Consider the following 16,642-nt stretch of genomic DNA (forward strand, 5'->3'; position numbering starts at 1 on the left):
CGATTCACGCCTGTCCATAACTCTCAAAGCACCATTCAAGATGGCTAATAGCCGGACACTTTATTTGACTTCAATGTGGTCCTTAGAGGACCGAGGGGTAAGTCTATATAGCTTAGCCTCCTGCATAGATCGGGACTAATCGGACTCGATATAGATCCCAGAACTCCGAGACAAGCTCAAGTATGGAATATCACTAGGTATACTTGTGTTGATCAAAATTGACAACTTAATAGTGCATTGAATCCCGGTGCCTCGATGAAGGTTGAATATCTACGTGATAAACATGTAGGTGTTTGTATACTATCTACAATGGCGGCTCTGCTAACACCACCCAGATTTTGGTTGTCACTGGCCAGTTCGATGAAGAATATGATCTCGAAATCACCTCGCTGCTTGCAGAATATATCGAAGAGCATCGCAATGATGATCTACTCGATGTATGTCTAGATGCCTCCTAGCACCCAGATTATATTGTACTAATGTTCCCCAAGATGCCGAGAGTTCGTCAACTTCCAACCTCAGCCTACTTCGATCCCATTCCCCTTCCCGGTTCTGGAAGTGATGCACAGCCAGATGTGGAGACCCTAGTGGAGGATATTATGCCAACACAAACCACTCGCGATGGACGCATTGTCAAATTCTGGTATCCCTCGCAGGCGGGATTAGGCCCCATCTCTCGTGACTCGGGCCCTCTATTATCTCGCATTTCGCAAATGACGGAAACGCGAATTACAGTGCAGGGAACTCGAGGACTCCGTATTTCTGCACAAAGCATGGACAAAATCAATTATGCAGTTAATACACTCGACTCCGTTGAGGAATGCTTGGTATAGTCATGGATGTTCTTTTTCCAAGTTCTCTACGCTAATAGTTTCTAGGACCTCATTGAGAACCCAAACCGAGGACTGATCATCTTCACTCCAAAACGAGATAATGCTACCTTTCGCATCATGCCATATGAACAGATCAGTGTCACTGCCTTGTGGCGGATTTTAATTGACCGAAATGCTCCTCTTCGCCTCCCAAATATAATGACTCTGGTGGTCTGTGAATTCGACGAGCTTGCTAATGAATTCCGTCCACTTCGTAAGCTTCGACAGCCGCCGCAAGTGTCTCTGAAGGAAGCGAGCATAACACGAGACTGGGAAGGCCATCATGTTCCAGAAATCGGTCAGAGAAACGATCCACTCGGAAAAGTTGATCAGCATCTCGCGCCCAAAAGTGAAACCCCTCACGATAAGATCGATGCTCAGCACCCGTATCTCTCTACTGGGAAGGCCAAAGATGTCAGCAAATGGATTTCTCAAGATTTTACTAAAGGGGCTTTGGCAACCGAGGGTCATACGAAAATACCACAGGAAGATGACCCTTCCTCTCCTGACTTTCCTGCGTCCGGTCTTGCACCTGAGCCCGGCGTTTCCCTCTCATGGCGCCAGAGACAGTCTAGTCAATTCAAGCCCAAACCTCCAGGTGTCAAAGGACGCGTGATTATGTTGCCAGATGGAACTATAGCACTCCCAAGCCAGTCTCCACAAGAAAAGCCACTGGACGCACCTTATGGCCCAAACATCTCCGTGTTTAGCAGACTCAGCTACAGGGAGAGGGTCAGGCACCAACAGTTAGCCGGTTCGTCCGTCTCAGCCTCTCAAGAAAAGAGACCCGCTGGTACCCTCCGCGGCGCGACTGACTCCACTGCTCCAAGTGCAGCTTCCAAACAATCGGGCAAAATGCCCGAGGCAACCGGTCTTGCAGCTTCTTATCTCACGTCTACTCAGGAATCAGAGTCAAATGACACCCTTGGTCTCCCACTATTATCCACTCCTTCGGGTGCAATCCCCAAACAGCTGGGAGAGACGTCAGACCTCGCTGATCCTGATCTGAATATCTCTCCCACTAACCAACAAGAAAAGCCTTCTAGCACTCTGCATTCACAAACACGCTCTAGTTCTCCAATATTCAACAGGGTCCAGCCTCTCGGTATACCCGAGGTAGCGGAATCACAGGTGAATACAAAGCTGCAAGGTCGCAGTGTCGATGCAGTGATGGGAGAGATAAGGCTAATGCTTGAAAAGGCCAATATTACGAGGGAAACTGGCGGAGAGGAAGCACCCAGCAAGCCAAAGATAACAAATCAAAAACAGCCAAGGACCATATCTACTCAGCTGGATCTCAGCACGGAGAAAACAGACAGCCTCGGCCCCCTCATTGATCTTGATTGCGAAGTGAGAACCCTTAATAGTGGTATTCAGCACATTGCTGCATTTGGCCCGCTGGCCACAGCTCTATCGATTGTTCCTGGGCAGTCTACGGGCCCTGAGCATGACCATTTCCCTCATGGTGACGCTCCCACTTTTGCTGAGACTGGTGATATTTTTGATATGCCCAATATCGACGATACAACTAAGCAACCTGAGATAACTCGTGGTATCTCCCCTTGTCCTGAGAGAACCAGGGATTCGATTATTCCCCGTGAGGCGACATCAAACCCTGCTCCTAGAGAGCCTACTCAACCAGGGTACACTGCAGATATGTCATTGGCCGGTTCAGGGGCTGCTGGCTCTTCTCAAGAGAGTGATGCATCGGAAGACGAACAGATTCATGAGCATGCTTCTGAGCCTCGCAGCAAGGCCGATGAGGTAGCGATGGAATATCTGCTCCAGCAGATCAAGGACAATCCTAGCCCAGAGGTTCTCAGTATTGAGGAGATTGCGGTACCTCTTGATGCTACCCTTAGTGATCCTGCGCCTCGGGGGCTGTCTCCTGACTCGCGTGACTGCACTCTGCACTATGATGTTCAGCAACGTCATAGTCCTAGTCAAGGGAGTGAGAAGGTGCCATTTCTTCATCCAGACCTCATTGATATCTCACCTCAGATGCTTTCTCCTCGTTCAGGGGCGTCTAGTGGTGACTGTTTGCAGAAGTCCAGCTCCAAGAATGATGAGCACGATGCGGAACCAGTAGTTGATGAAAAGCTAGCTGTCTCGGACGAAGCTCAGACGAGAGGATTCCATGAGACAATGTTCCATCAGCGGCCTTCTGACAAGGCTTTCCAATGGGTGGATGAATTAACCAAAGCAGTGAAAAGGCCAAATATAGAAATTCACACTAATCCTTTGGAGCGAGGGGAAGACACTGAAATCAACAAAGAGAACAAAACAAAGGTCAAAGCTCCCATTGTTAAACTCTGGCAGCGAAGAACAGGATTCAAATCAATAGAAGCACAGCCAAGAAAAGAAACTGTTTTACCCATAAATGCGGCTGTGGAATTATCAAAAGAAAAAAAGCTCATTTATGAATCGACACAGAGTCTGTTTCGCTTCCTAGAACCAATTCTTGATGCAGTTCGCAGTTTTCCTGGAGCTTTAAGCTTTCAAATCCAGTTCGGTCTTATGTTCATGCCCAGTTTGCCAGCTTCAACGAAAGAGAGGGAGATGAGCTACAGGGAGGTCCACCAGCTGTTCTTCTCTGAGCATAACTTGACACCCCCTCCAGTCTCATTCTTCCAGCGCTTGACTTCATCTCCTGCGGATATTGACTACCTCATTGATTTGGAGGTCAACCAATCTCGCCTGTTTGATCAAAAGTACAGCCATCGAGGCGTGAAATACGAGTTCTGGTGCCGCGTTGGTCCGAACAGGACCATTATTATTTCTGTCAATGAACTTGGAGATGCTATGGTCCGCTACCCCGAATTCTCCCTAGGTAGCGTGCATTTGAGTTTCCCCTCCCAAGTGTGGGATGCAGCTGCTAGAGTACAAGGCTTTATTGAATACATTACGGGGGCTGACCCGGAGCTGGACGAAGCTGCACGGATGATGGCGAAAAGCATCCGGGTAGAGCCAAACAACCAAAATCTTCGTATGCTCGTCCGTGTTCCCACCGAGTCAAAGATCAGAATTGATCAGGTGTTTATGGAACGGTGGAGCCGTCACCCTTACTGCTCGGAAAGGAGCAAGGACTTGTTTCTCCAAATCAGCGAAACCCAAGAACTCTTTGGCACGCCCTCCGTCCTGGATCCGGAAATCAAGGTTTTTCAGAACGCTCCGCTTGAGCAAATGGTCAAGGATGGAAAACAGTGGTGGCAGGCCTCGATTGTTAGCAGCAAAGTGGACGAAATTTTAAAATCAAATTCCTTCCTTGAACCTGGTGAACACAACGAGTCCTGGTGTCCGACAGATCTCCTTGGTGCAGAAATCATGAATTTCAACCCCTCTACTGCTAACGAGGGGCTGAGCACCCTCGGAGCCGAAGTTGGTCACTCGGGAATCGCAGCAATGTTCCAACTTGCCAGAACCGTCGTGCAGAACATCGATGCTGTGGGGTACTGGAACAGAGGTCCTGCCAGTATTGATAAGCGTACGAATACGTCAAATGAGCGCAGCCGCTCTGGTACAGGTACGGTCAAGGAGTCGTCCAGTCACTTGGGAAAGGAGTTAGTTACCTGGGTTCGGCCATCCAAGCACAGGTGGTGATGAGATGGGCAGGATGAAGATGGATCTTGAGGGCTTGAAGTGGAGATTGAACAGATTTATTCTTTGTCGTTTGGCTCTTAGGATCCTCATGGGTCTGTGAACCCGGACAATATGACATTGAATTTAAGACTTAGGAGAGCAAAAGAAAACCGAGGTTTGCTATCTTGCGAAACGCACTGTGGCAAGCTACTGTATCTGCCAATATATCTTAGCGCCAAAGTAGATGTGCATGTCTATCTTCAACTCAATCCTTGTTGACTGTTCCAGTTCGTCTTATAGAGGATTAATTAGACTTTGATCGAAGATAGACTCCAGCACTATACAGATTGAAGTTTATATCACGGAACAGCCAGGGCTCTTATGTAAATGCATACATGGTCAATTCGCACAAGTTATGTAGTCGGCTACCTTTGAAGATGATAAAGATCAAGTAACCCTAAGTATGCAGCACACCTAGTGTTGTATATCAGAATCACACATAATATCAAGCTGCCTTCCAATTCAACACTCATTTTCGCGTAGGCCCTTCATCTTTGACACCCATTCTCTGCAATTTTCCATCTTAGTATTCGACTAGCTAGTCATAGTACTGATATACTCGCCAATTAGGCGGCAGACTTTTGGGTCTATCGCGCTGACCTGTGTATGACCCTTTTTGAATATGATATTATTTATAAATTCAATATTGTATGCCCTACTACACCCCCGTATGCCGAGACCTCAACTCAAATGGCCACGACGCGCTTGGCGAGTCTACTAGTACTATGCTCTCGGAGCATTATATCAAGCGAAAAAGGGAAGTTGTATTTTACAAACAAAATATCATCAATGCAACAGATTATCCCTGGGTCCCCCCCCTCCCGGGCTATCCCAATCTCACCACCATACCAAAACAGCCTCCTGCTGCCGATCTGGTCATCCTATCTACTGGAGATCTTACCATTCGGTCTTGCTGCTAGCAATACATGCACCAACTTAGTTTGATTCGCTTTTCGCGCTGCGTCGAGAGCTATTTGATGAAAAGCTTCAGCATCAGCAAGTGCTGTCGCTGATCGCATTGTCTGTGCCGCTTTCGAAACAGCAGGACGTGTGTAGGCGTCTGCTTTTGCTACTAGAAGTGCTTGCACCACCTCAATGTGACCCCACTTTGCTGCATTTTCCAGGGCTAGCCGACCAGCTTCGCTTTCAATTTCCGCTCCTGCTGCTAGAAGTGCCTTTACGACCTCAAGGTGCCCTCCTCCTGTTGCTCCTTGAAGGGCCGTGTGACCAAATTCAGATGGAGACGCATTGACATGTGCTCGTGCTTCTAGGAGTACCTTTACCACCTCAAGGTGCCCTCTTCCTGTTGCTCCTTGAAGGGCCGTGTAACCATATCCAGATGGAGACGCATTGACGTATGCTCGTGCTTCTAGAAGTACCTTTACCACCTCAAGGTGCCCTTCTGCTGCTGCTCCTTGAAGGGCCGTGTAACCAAATTCAGATGGAAGCGCATTGGCGTCTGCTCCTGCTGCTAGAAGTACCTTTACCACCTCAAGATACCCTTCTCTTGCTGCTCCTTGGAGGGCCGTGTGGCCACCCTCGGATGGAAGCGCATTGACATCTGCTCCAGTTGCTAGAAGTACCTTTACCACCTCAAGATACCCTTCTCTTGCTGCTCCTTGAAGGGCCGTGTGACCTAATTCAGATGGAAGCGCATTGACGTCTGCTCCTGCTGCCAAAAGTGTCTCCACCGTCTCAGGGTAGCCCCTTTCTGCTGCTGCCTGGAGGGCTGTTTTGTCATCCACTTGAGCATCAATTTCAGACCCTGCTTCGAGCAGCATTGCTAGAGAGCGACTGCATCTACACCGAACGGCATGTGATAATCCAATATTTAACAGTTTGCTGGTATTTGTGAGGCGGACGATCACCTCAGTGTATCGATAACAATTGTGAGCGTCGACTCTGCGGAAAATTTCACCCTTCACCGCGTCAGTCAAAACGTGAGGCTGATGTCTCGCATAGTACAGGAGTAATGCGTAATTTCCATGGGCCAACAACCATTGTATAGCCTCTGGTATATCATCTCTCCCGTTGGAGATCTGCGGCTCCAAATCCCACGGTCTGCATTCAAGGACATCATCGCCTTCTACGCACCGGCAAAGCAATCCCCACATATCACTGTTCATATCCGGAGTGAAATCAGTCAGATGGTTGAGCCAGTAAGCCCTGGCATAATTGAGAAAATGGAACTCTTCCCTCGCCTCGGGAAATCTCCTAGCTCCAAGTATTTCTTGTGCCATCTTCTCTATATCTCGAGTGCTGAAATGCTGTAGCTGGCGACTATGGGAGAGTATTCTTCGGGCCATTTGACTGGCAACTCTGTTGGAAGATTGGCCGGGCAAATTACTGGTACCGAGCTGAAGGGGGTTGATAGGAGTCCCAGAACCCTTCTTAATTTTCGTTAACTGACGCTTGAAGTTGGTGAAATCCAGATATGTCATAGAAAGGAACCCAAGTTGCTGTTCAACGCTCGCCGTGTCAAATTGTGCTGTGTGTGGACCGTTCGTGGTAAAAAGACGTTCTTTCACACTAGGATGAACATAATGTATAGTCTCTTCCTCTTCATCAACAAATATTAATCCACAGCAACCATTGATGATCCTATCCATATTGTTGGGGAGTTTTCCCCGGTCAAAGAATTTTTGCTTGAGGGAAAGACTCAGGACTTCTCGATACTCCATGACTGTCAATGGCCGCTTCAATACGCCACAGTATTGTAGTATTTTCATTGCTTGTCCGGCCGTTCTTCCCTCTTGAACACGGCGAAGCTTTTGATTATAGAACTCAGCCAAGCCTTGGGGAAGATGTTTCAGTGCTTTCAGGATGTCGTGATCACAATTCTGTGCACAAAGCTCTTCGACACAAAGTCTTGCCCAAAGGAACCTATGTTTTCGTTTCACTTGTTAGCAATGCACCTCTGAATGCGTAGTTACTGGGTCTGATCATGATCTGTTCTTGGCCAGGCAGCGTGGGAACTTACATTCCATCAGCTTTGTTCCTTATGATATTACGTATGTCTGTGATGATTTCCGCGTGCCCAAGTATCAAAAGTTCTTCGTCCAAGCACTTGTCCAGAGTCGTGTCAATATAGCAATCCATGTCCGACCTGACCTTCTCTTCATTCACCGAAATCCGATACTGCGGTTTGTTCAATTCGAAGTGTTTTTCAAGACCAGGCCGGCCGGCACAGAGGATTTTGAAACAAAAGTAGCTGCTACAGAGCTCAACAATAGCCTGTGCCAGAGCTTGAGCCTGGCTATCATCACAATCGTCCACTCCGTCCAAGACAACATAGAAATACTTGTTCGCCTTGCTGGCCTCCAGGCGAGACAACAAGAAATCAACGACGCTGGTCGTGTTAAGGTCTCGGGTGGTCTCTTCCATGGAGAGTAAAGTTTCATATTCGCTTTGCTCTATCCAAAAATCGAGCATTTGACGGGCAAGGCTTCCAAGAATATTCCGAGCAGATAAAGATGTCTCATTGTCGGCACGACAGAAATAGTAGCACACGATCTCATCGCTCTTGTGGGCCGCATCTAACAGTAACTGATCCACTACATTAGACATAAGCACTGTCTTGCCCGTGCCTATGGTACCTAAACACCAGAGTATTGCGGTTCGTGGAGCGTCTTTCCACTCTTCAAAGACTGACTCTTTCTGGAGCCACTCAGCTGTCGTTAAAAGCCGTTGCCTGCTGGTCTGCCGCAAAGAAAACTCATGGTTAATGGGAGAAAGATTTTTTCGGATGAGTGTCTTTAATTCCATCATTTCCCTCTTTCTCAATTTCATTCGCCACTTGGCGGCCTCGGCTTGTTGTTCCAGTGATGTTTTGTAGAAATCTCGGGCCAAAGGTCGGAATCTTGAATTCTCTCGACTGTCGTATTCTTGCAACTTTTTCGCTTCTTTGTCTGCTTGTTTTGATGCGAGCGATACTTCCAGTTTGATATCATGCGTAGCTTCATTGAGCAGATCGAGGAATGGCTTGAACTCGGATTCAAAGGGGGTTATCATCGACGAAATGGTTTGCTGGAAGGCAGTTCGGCGGGAGACCTCGATGATCTTAACACACAGATTGATGATGATGGCATAGAAATCACAAAGGGCACGTTGGAGACCAATGCAGTCAGGGTAGAGTCCTCCAAACTGTTGGTAAGTCGGAGCTGACTTTCCGATGCGCATTATCATGGTCGTGACTTTGTCAAAGTAAGAGGCCACATTGCTGGCTAGCAATATAGCAGTCTTAATACCACCCCAGACGAGGGCTGCGATTACCGGATTGGAGCTAACAAAAGTGTCCACAACACCGGTGAACTGTTGCATTGCCTCAAAAAAAGGACATAGCCGTGGACCAACGGGCGTTCTCCTACTGCTATTTCTTGCATCGATGTCTGCGACAAATACAGTGAAGCTCGTAATGTCTACTTTCGTGGTGCTTCCTCGAAATTCTCGTTTTTGCTCCTCTGTCAAGGTGTTCTGAAAATTCTCCAATGCTGTTTTAAGAGCTTGTGTGGGGTCTGTTCCCCGAGTTCTTCTTCGGGAGAGTTGCAAGGCCATCGGGGAGACTGCTTCTAATGCACAAGATGATTGGGGCCTCTAAAAGCTCCTGTATAAAAGCTTACAGGATGTGAATTTTTTGCAGATTCAGAGTCTCTACGAAGGATGGTAGGCAGGGTTGAGAGTAGGCTGAGCCTTCTCTACGGCAGTCTATTACTGCCAGTGCGCCAGTTCTAAGCCTCCCTCTCACCTGCATGTACATATAGACCAATTAGGGTTGGCCACGGTGAACACATCACGTGATAGCAGGTACACTTACCTTCTATATCGATGCTGGAGTTGTCCACCTTCTGGAGATACCATGAACAGGGAGTGCATGGACAATTGAAACATCCCTTTGATTGCTATTACATCACAGAACGATGAAACCTGGAAACCCCGATTTCTGCCAACAATAGTAAATGCTCAATGTATGATAGTAAATAAACCTCTAAACTTAATGCAAGTGTAATCTTCTTTAATCCAAGAACATTCAATCTTCCTCTTCTGGCGCATCATCTACACCACGCAGCCAAGCAGCTCTGGCATCAACCGCTGCTTTCCGCACATCGCGCTTGGGGTCATCAAGAACCGCCCGCAAGGATCTCAGAACCTGGCTCTTGACAGGCAAGAGAGGCGAGATGCCTGGCGGCGCGCGCGCGTTAGCTGCAGCACCGGGCACCTGATGCGTAGCGAGGAGATTGAGACATTTCAAAGCGTCCGCACGGAGACGGGGGCTATTAACCGCGCCAGGGCCGGTATTTGTAGCCGTTGTTTTGAGGAGTCTGGTGACAAGACTCTGGACGTGGCCGCACTGGTCGATGACGGCGACACCGTTATCACGGATAATGACGGCGAGGGTATCGAGCGTTGCTGTGCGGACAGCGACAGAGTCGGCGGTCTGGAGGTCGAGAGATTGCAGGAGGAGGGGGAGTAGGGTGGGGAGTTCTGGCATGACCAAGGCCGTGGGGATTGTGGAAAGAATACCCGCGAGGGCGGTTAGATAGGCTGGTTTGATGTGGTTGGGCGCTTTGGGGGTGGCGGCAGAGTCGTCTGTACCAGCTATGTTCACTTCGCGGATGCGAGATGAGATCAGGGGGATGACTGTTGTGAAGAGGCGCTGTCTGCAGAGGAGGCGGATTGTGGCGCCGTTAGTTGCAGAGAGGATGTCATCTTCGCCAAGGATTATGGAGAAGCATTGTGCTGCTGTTGCGCTGGTTTGTTGGTCTGGGGATGAGAGAAGGGCGAGGAGGGAGGTTATGATGTGAGTGGTTGTGGGGGCTATGCGAAGGATCAAGGCTTTGGATAGCCAGAATATGGTGCGAATGGTTGCAGAATTGAGACTTTGTGATTCTGTGTCCTGGCCTTGGAGGAGAGAATCAAAGAGTTTCTCGGCAATTGTCACATCCTGCTTCGATAGGAACTTGTTGACAAGCAAGGCCAAGTGACGCAGATAGGCTTGGTGTGTTGCTGGTTCGGCGCTCGAGACTGAGCGGTGGACCAGGTCCAACAACAAAGCCGACATGTCTGGATTTGTATGCGGAATGTTATCGCTGCAGTCCTTGGATATTCCCGCGAGTAGGTATGTCGAGATAATGATCGTACGTTCTTGATCCGCAGTTGTGGTCTGAGTGAACGGAATAGGCACAAAATCTTCAGCTGCAGAGAAGAGGCTGTAGACATTTTCGGCAACCTGTTCCTGCTTCTGAGTAGAAACAGACCGCACAAGGAGATTGCAAAGTCGACCCAAAGTGTCAAGCACAGTAGGATCATTGAGAATCCGGTTCTTTGCCTTACCAGAGGCTGCTGCTGAGACATCACGACAAAGCCCAACTACAACCTTGTCAAAGTACAGATCCACACTCTGATCTTGCTCCATGTTTCTCTGTTGCATGACATAAAGCAAAGTGATGAGGATGGCGCGTGGGTAGGCAACTGACCCGGGTTGCTCCTTTTGCAGCAGAATCGACAGTTTGCTAAACAGGCGACGGAAAAGTGTCTCGAAAATGTCTCTCTCGACACTGATCTGAGCAAGCGTCTCCAGTGTCGGCAAATACGGGGCAACCGAACCATCATCTTCCTCTGGCAGAGTTGCCACAAACGCAGGAAAAGTAATGTCCACAATCAGGCGGGGCTTGTGCTTGGAAATCTCAGCAAGAGCAGCGATTGCTTCTTTCTTTAGATCATCCCGACCCACGGATTCCTCCTTGAGAAGGATTTCATCAAGATATTGCACGAAAAGCCCAATCTCATTTTCTTGGAAGAAATTGCGCAAAGTCGAGAGGCGCAAGAAGCCCTTCAAGGCAGTCACTCGGAAGGAAACCTCTTCCTTGGCTGCACCCATCAATGCCTGGCCAAAGAGATCCGAGAATTGGTCCTTGAATTCGAGTAAGGGATTTTCAATAGCGGCCTCACCACCTCGGGTGGTCCACTGTCCGAACACTGCTGTAGCAGCTTCGAACAAGACATTCAAAGTTTCGAGAAGTGCCCTTTGTTTGATGATTCCGTCCGCTTCTTGGTAAAGTGTGAAGATGGGGGCTACAATGGTTTGTACAACAACAATGAAGGAAACAGGCGAAGCAGCAGCCACACAGCTGAGAATCGACTGAGCCGGCTTGGCCTTCTTGTTTTGAGGCTCCTGAAGCTGCTCATTGCACTCCTTAGTGATTGGCTGAAGGAACTTTGCAAGAGGCAATTCTTGTGACACTTCGGTAACTCCTTCAGATAGCCGTTGGGCGATTGCCTGCAGAGCCTCCAGGGAGCTTTCAGATAAAAACTCCTCTTGGGCATTGAGAATCTCAAACTTGAGGACTTCCCATATGGTAATGGAATACTTGGACACTGTGTCTGGGTCGTATGAATGGATACACGCGATCAGTGTATTAAGTGCATCTTTCTATAAATATATTAGATGGTTCCAAGATCACAAGGTGTTGGGCGGTCTTACCTTTACATTGGGAGAAGTAGAATCAAGCTTGTCCAATAAAGCGGGGATAGCATGGGGCGCAAATTGCCTTGTCGAAGAGATGCATTCTTGAAGACGACTCTTCAGGTCCTGTGCGGTGATTCCATAAGGGTCGTTGGGCGGGGGTCGAAATGTGATGGGGAAGTAGTTGTATACTGAGTCGAAAAGAGTCTACCTAGTGTTAGAGGAATCCACGAGCTTCGAGAAAATCTACATACTTCAACGTGGTTCGAGATGTCCCATTCCACCATAATCACTTTCAAGATCGAGAAAACAATCATCAAGTTTCTCGGGTCTTTCTCCCCCGTCATGATATCAACAACACCCAGGAGCGAGATATCTCCCATGTCACGCATAGCTCCGCGATGATTCGACATTAAATCATTTAGCAATTGATAGACGTGGAATCGCTGTGTTTGAGACCGAGATTGGAGATCTTGGAAGTTTGAAAAGAGACTATATCAATGAATCAGCGCTAGGTTCATTGATTTGAGCTTTACCCCAGCGAACACAGGGATGTCACATGTAACCGCAAAGTATGGCACGTACGCTTGCGCTACTTGAGTAGCCAAAAATTTGTTGAATCGATCCAGACCCTGGAGGGTACGCAGCCCATCAACGGCACCCCCATCCTCAATTCTATCACAGAAGAATGTAGTCAGGACTTGGATCTGTTGTCTCGAGAGGTATTTCGGTGAGAGGGCTTGGATGATGGCTGTAAGATAGGAAATCGCTTTTCCGCGTAGAATCGGATCTTCATCATTAATATATTCGCCGAGAGATTGGACGGTATCAATTAAAGTCGCTTTCCTGGTCTCAACATCTATAAGCATCACCGTTAGTAATGCAACGGTTTGAAGCAGTCTCGAGTGCGGGGCCAATTGGGCGCACCTTGCGCAATTCCCTCAGCAATGCGTTTGGCCTCTTCTTTGTCGTGGTCTACGACCAGCATAAAGCTCTGCAGCGCTGACATGATACCGATCAATCAATTAGGAGCGCCAGGCGTGTAGATTGCGGGGGCAAGATCAAGCTCGCATCGGCCAATTTCTTGTGGCTGAATGCCCTTATCGATAAGGATCAGGTGACTCTGTTATCTCTAAGTATCACGTGGCAAGGCCTGTTGCGTCATGGCTGTAGCGAGACCTGCTTCTCTGTCCGGCGTCATTGGCAACAAAATGGCTCCAATCCGCAGCATGGGATCGAACCGACTAACAACATCCATTCTATTTACAATTCTTCTTGCTAGTTCAGTATCTGCACTGTGGGGCCTATCATCTCCTTTCCCTTCACGTCAACAGCCACTAGCTCTCGAGCACAAAGAGCATCAATCAATAATGGATAAGATACTCCCTGGTATTGTCCAGCCACAGAAGACGGCTCCAGACGAGGATGTGAACTCAAAAGACAGTGATAGTCCTATCATCTCAGATGTTCTACCCAAGACCAAAGGCATCAATATCTTTGCGCGTTTGACCCGTGACTTCGAGCCAATCGCCAACCGCCTTAACGATGCATCCAAGAACATAACAGTTCTAGCACCGCGTAACAGTGCAATCCAGGCCCTTCCACGGAAGCCCTGGGAAAATCCAGAGGACTACAAGAAGTTTGGAGAGGTAAATGCATATGAGGGCCAAGATGGTCAAGACCGGGCAAAGCGAAATCTACAGCGATTCGTGGAAGCCCATCTCATCCCTGTCAGCCCCTGGAGAGTTGGGGAAGAGGTTGAGACGCTTGGAGGGGAGAAGTTGAAATGGACAAAAGAGGGTGATAAGATATTCGTAGGTTTTGTCCTCTGTGAGTCGTTGGTATGGTAACTGACTGTGCATAGATTCAACCTGGCAATATTGAAGTTGATTCAGTTGCGGAGAAGGTCCATAATGGGGAGGTCTGGATATTGAATGATGTTATTAATTACCGTCAAGACTGATTGGATATGAGTGATGAAATACGAGTCACAGAAATTGTGCAACATGCGTCATCCAAGCACACTCGAGCATATAATGTAGATCCACAAGATTGTGGCTTGTTCGAATGACATGGCACACTCTATTCTTTATGCTGTCCAGAGCCAGCGATGACCTCAAAACACGTATATACACCAACACAAGACATCACATGCAACGTCAAAGGAAGATTAGATCCCCGCAGGAGCAAAGTTTTCCAAGATTCTCTCTTCCACTCCATCGAGAATGCAGAAGTGCTCCATCACTTCCAAGTTCTCTGCTTCATTCAGATACAACTTGTCGGGGTCTTGACCGGGCTGGAGCGGGTTGACCATTGCAGCAGGGTTAGCCATACCCATCTGCTGGGCCATCTGGTTGGCAGCTATAAATTATTAGTCACAGTTCTTATGGGCAAGGATCAGATAATATGCATACAGTTATCACTGCCGAGGATGAATCCGAAAACGGACTGAAGTCCCATCAAGTTGAGGAAGTACCACGAAAGACTGGAGACCCATTGCACATCAAGGTCGCGAGTCATGACACCAGACTGCAGCATTGACTTGAACCGAATGGTAAGCGGGAAGGGCAATTTCACTGCGAAACTTGTAAGCTCGTTGCTCGTGTCCATTCGTATCAAAATGCGACATACAGATGACAAAGCCAGAGAAGAAGGCATTGATCCAGCTCATGATCAAGGTTTGCGGGATCATCATCATCATGTTTCCCTTAAGCATCCCCATCATAGCTTCCATACCGGCAGGATCAGTCATGGGGTTCGCGGGCGGTTGGCCACGATTGTTAGGGTCCTTCAGAAATGAGCCGTTGCGGAATCCAGTAACCATGTAGTTCTTGCGGATCTCGAAAGACTCGCGGTCGAGCACGGAGCAGGCATTATTGCGGAGGTTCACACCGCGGATAAGAGCAAGGCGCTCGCGAGACTCGGCAAGAGTAGATGGAGATTTGGGGGTCGAGTTCATCAGGACCGTGGCATAATGGCGAAGGATTCCGGTCAGGATCTATGCAAGAAGAGGAGTTAGTTTCACTGTCAGAGGCATCGCGAGTATTCAAGATTCAAGCGCCGGATGCAGACCATACCATAACAATTGAAATGGGAAAGAGAATCCAATAGCTATAAGCAAACTGTCAGTTTCACTTCCGCTCGATCGAATCATGCTCTCTCACAATAGTGCCGGATCCCTAAGGATGGTCTGCTCAGCCCCCTGGATTGCCATATTGAGGCAGAATAAGAATCAAAGAAGTGACTCCTTTGAACCAAACAATAAATCAGTGGTCGCTGCAGGTGGGGGATGGAAAGTTGAAGGGGCCGCGAAGGAGAGGTTGCCAGGCGGAGAGGGATGTCATTGGCCCGTGTTAGCTCCAGCTTTCTCCAAAGGGCCACGCCGCATCTTTGTCCTGCGATAAACAACAGTCCTGTCTTGACCACTGAATGCTGAAACACACCCGGTCTTTTGGATTTTAGAAAGCTCTCTGTTCACATATACTCTCAAATTTGTCATGGCTTCCAACAAGGTGCCGGTCTACTCGACCAATGGTCCGTAAGCCGAATCTACTCTATACAGCCACAACACTAACAATGTGAGCAACAGATCTCAAGTCTACGAGCGACGATGCTCTCCTTCCTTACCTTACCAACCTTCCTGCGCCATATGCTTTCACACCGGACTACTCGAAGTCAAACATTCGCTTCCTGCTTGGATATAGCGCTGTCGCAATCGCAGGGTTTACTTTCTATGCAGACCGCACACTTGGCTGGGAAGCAACTACCTCGCCTTGGATTATCACAGCAGTAGGGACATATTTTGTCTTGAACAGCATTCTGACATACTGGATTTGGGCCGTCGAGGCTGGCGAGGTATACTCCGGGAAGAGAAAGACAGGGGAAACGGTATGTTGATCGATCTTTGACTCTTTCGAGATGATATTTCTTGGAAGGCTACTAATGGATTTATCTATAGATATCTGTCTCATCATCAGCCAAAAAGTTCTCCAAGCTCTACAAGTTGCATGTCATCTATAAGTCTGCCTCAGGCAAAGTTCTCCAGGACAAGTGGTGTGAGGCGCCTTTCACAACTTGGTTCTCGGCAGACGGTGTATTCCACCCCGAACCTTTCCGTCGCTGGGTAGCCAGCGAGATTGATGTGTTGAGGTTGGCGGCGAAACAGATTGAAAAGAAGTCTGGCTAAAATGGAAGGCTACCTATCAATTACAAACAGAGGTTATGTCTTCGGGACTATTGCAAAGCACAAAGCTACATAGTCCATTCTCTGAAAGGGATAAAGAACAGTGCATTTTCATAAAATGTTCAAATGAGCAAGGAAGAGATCGGTTTTCTGTGTTTTGCTTTTCATTGAGCATAGTAAATCAGACACGTCCTAACAGTACATGTGCCTTTTTTTGGTATTAATCGGCCGTGGAATCAATCTAGTATGTGAGTAGAGCTGCTCATAAGGTGCGCGTCTGAGCTTGATTCGTTGATACATGGTGTCCTACCTAGGGCTATTGAGTTCACGTGAATCAACACTTCCTAGAAGGAGCCTGGGTCAACTGCACTTTCCAAGCTTGAAGAGGTTCGGAGTTGACTTGGACCTTCCAAGAGTCTCAAAGCTCAGCAAGTTCGAACTTAGGACAACTTTGCCTATGATATGCTTCCATCACACATCACCTTA

The 16,642-nt window shown here is 48.1% G+C and overlaps 6 protein-coding genes across 6 annotated transcripts; 3 read left to right on the plus strand and 3 right to left on the minus strand.

Moving 5' to 3' along the window:
- Nucleotides 1-40: 40 nt before the first annotated feature.
- On the plus strand, nt 41-4,472 carry N7500_009245 (uncharacterized protein; the record flags this gene model as incomplete). Its single annotated transcript, XM_056680386.1, has 6 exons — nt 41-97; nt 155-180; nt 234-285; nt 336-437; nt 492-827; nt 879-4,472. 6 exons carry the CDS (start codon nt 41-43, stop codon nt 4,470-4,472), a joined length of 4,167 nt encoding a protein of 1,388 aa, XP_056527768.1.
- Nucleotides 4,473-5,413: 941 nt separating this feature from the next.
- On the minus strand, nt 5,414-9,065 carry N7500_009246 (uncharacterized protein; the record flags this gene model as incomplete). Its single annotated transcript, XM_056680387.1, has 2 exons — nt 5,414-7,394; nt 7,492-9,065. Coding segments are annotated over 2 exons (3,555 nt in total), but the record flags the coding sequence as incomplete, so codon positions are not given.
- Nucleotides 9,066-9,537: 472 nt separating this feature from the next.
- N7500_009247 (MET18/MMS19 family protein) lies at nt 9,538-12,982 on the minus strand (the record flags this gene model as incomplete). The annotated part of the gene is made up of 5 exons (XM_056680388.1): nt 9,538-11,940; nt 11,992-12,180; nt 12,228-12,465; nt 12,559-12,832; nt 12,901-12,982. The coding sequence occupies 5 exons, from the start codon at nt 12,980-12,982 to the stop codon at nt 9,538-9,540; spliced, it is 3,186 nt and encodes a 1,061-aa protein (XP_056527770.1).
- A 154-nt stretch (nt 12,983-13,136) lies between these two features.
- Nucleotides 13,137-13,936, plus strand: N7500_009248 (uncharacterized protein; the record flags this gene model as incomplete). The annotated part of the gene is made up of 2 exons (XM_056680389.1): nt 13,137-13,787; nt 13,838-13,936. 2 exons carry the CDS (start codon nt 13,137-13,139, stop codon nt 13,934-13,936), a joined length of 750 nt encoding a protein of 249 aa, XP_056527771.1.
- A 207-nt stretch (nt 13,937-14,143) lies between these two features.
- On the minus strand, nt 14,144-15,187 carry N7500_009249 (ER membrane complex subunit EMC3; the record flags this gene model as incomplete). Its single annotated transcript, XM_056680390.1, has 5 exons — nt 14,144-14,334; nt 14,388-14,549; nt 14,605-14,971; nt 15,051-15,084; nt 15,138-15,187. The coding sequence occupies 5 exons, from the start codon at nt 15,185-15,187 to the stop codon at nt 14,144-14,146; spliced, it is 804 nt and encodes a 267-aa protein (XP_056527772.1).
- Nucleotides 15,188-15,470: 283 nt separating this feature from the next.
- N7500_009250 (signal peptidase complex subunit 2) lies at nt 15,471-16,159 on the plus strand (the record flags this gene model as incomplete). Its single annotated transcript, XM_056680391.1, has 3 exons — nt 15,471-15,507; nt 15,563-15,861; nt 15,932-16,159. The coding sequence occupies 3 exons, from the start codon at nt 15,471-15,473 to the stop codon at nt 16,157-16,159; spliced, it is 564 nt and encodes a 187-aa protein (XP_056527773.1).
- Between the last annotated feature and the right edge of the window lie 483 nt (nt 16,160-16,642).

Source organism: Penicillium coprophilum, assembly GCF_028826855.1.
Source record: "Penicillium coprophilum strain IBT 35676 chromosome Unknown utg000006l_segment0_segment0, whole genome shotgun sequence".
Classification (NCBI taxonomy): Eukaryota; Fungi; Ascomycota; class Eurotiomycetes; order Eurotiales; family Aspergillaceae; genus Penicillium; species Penicillium coprophilum.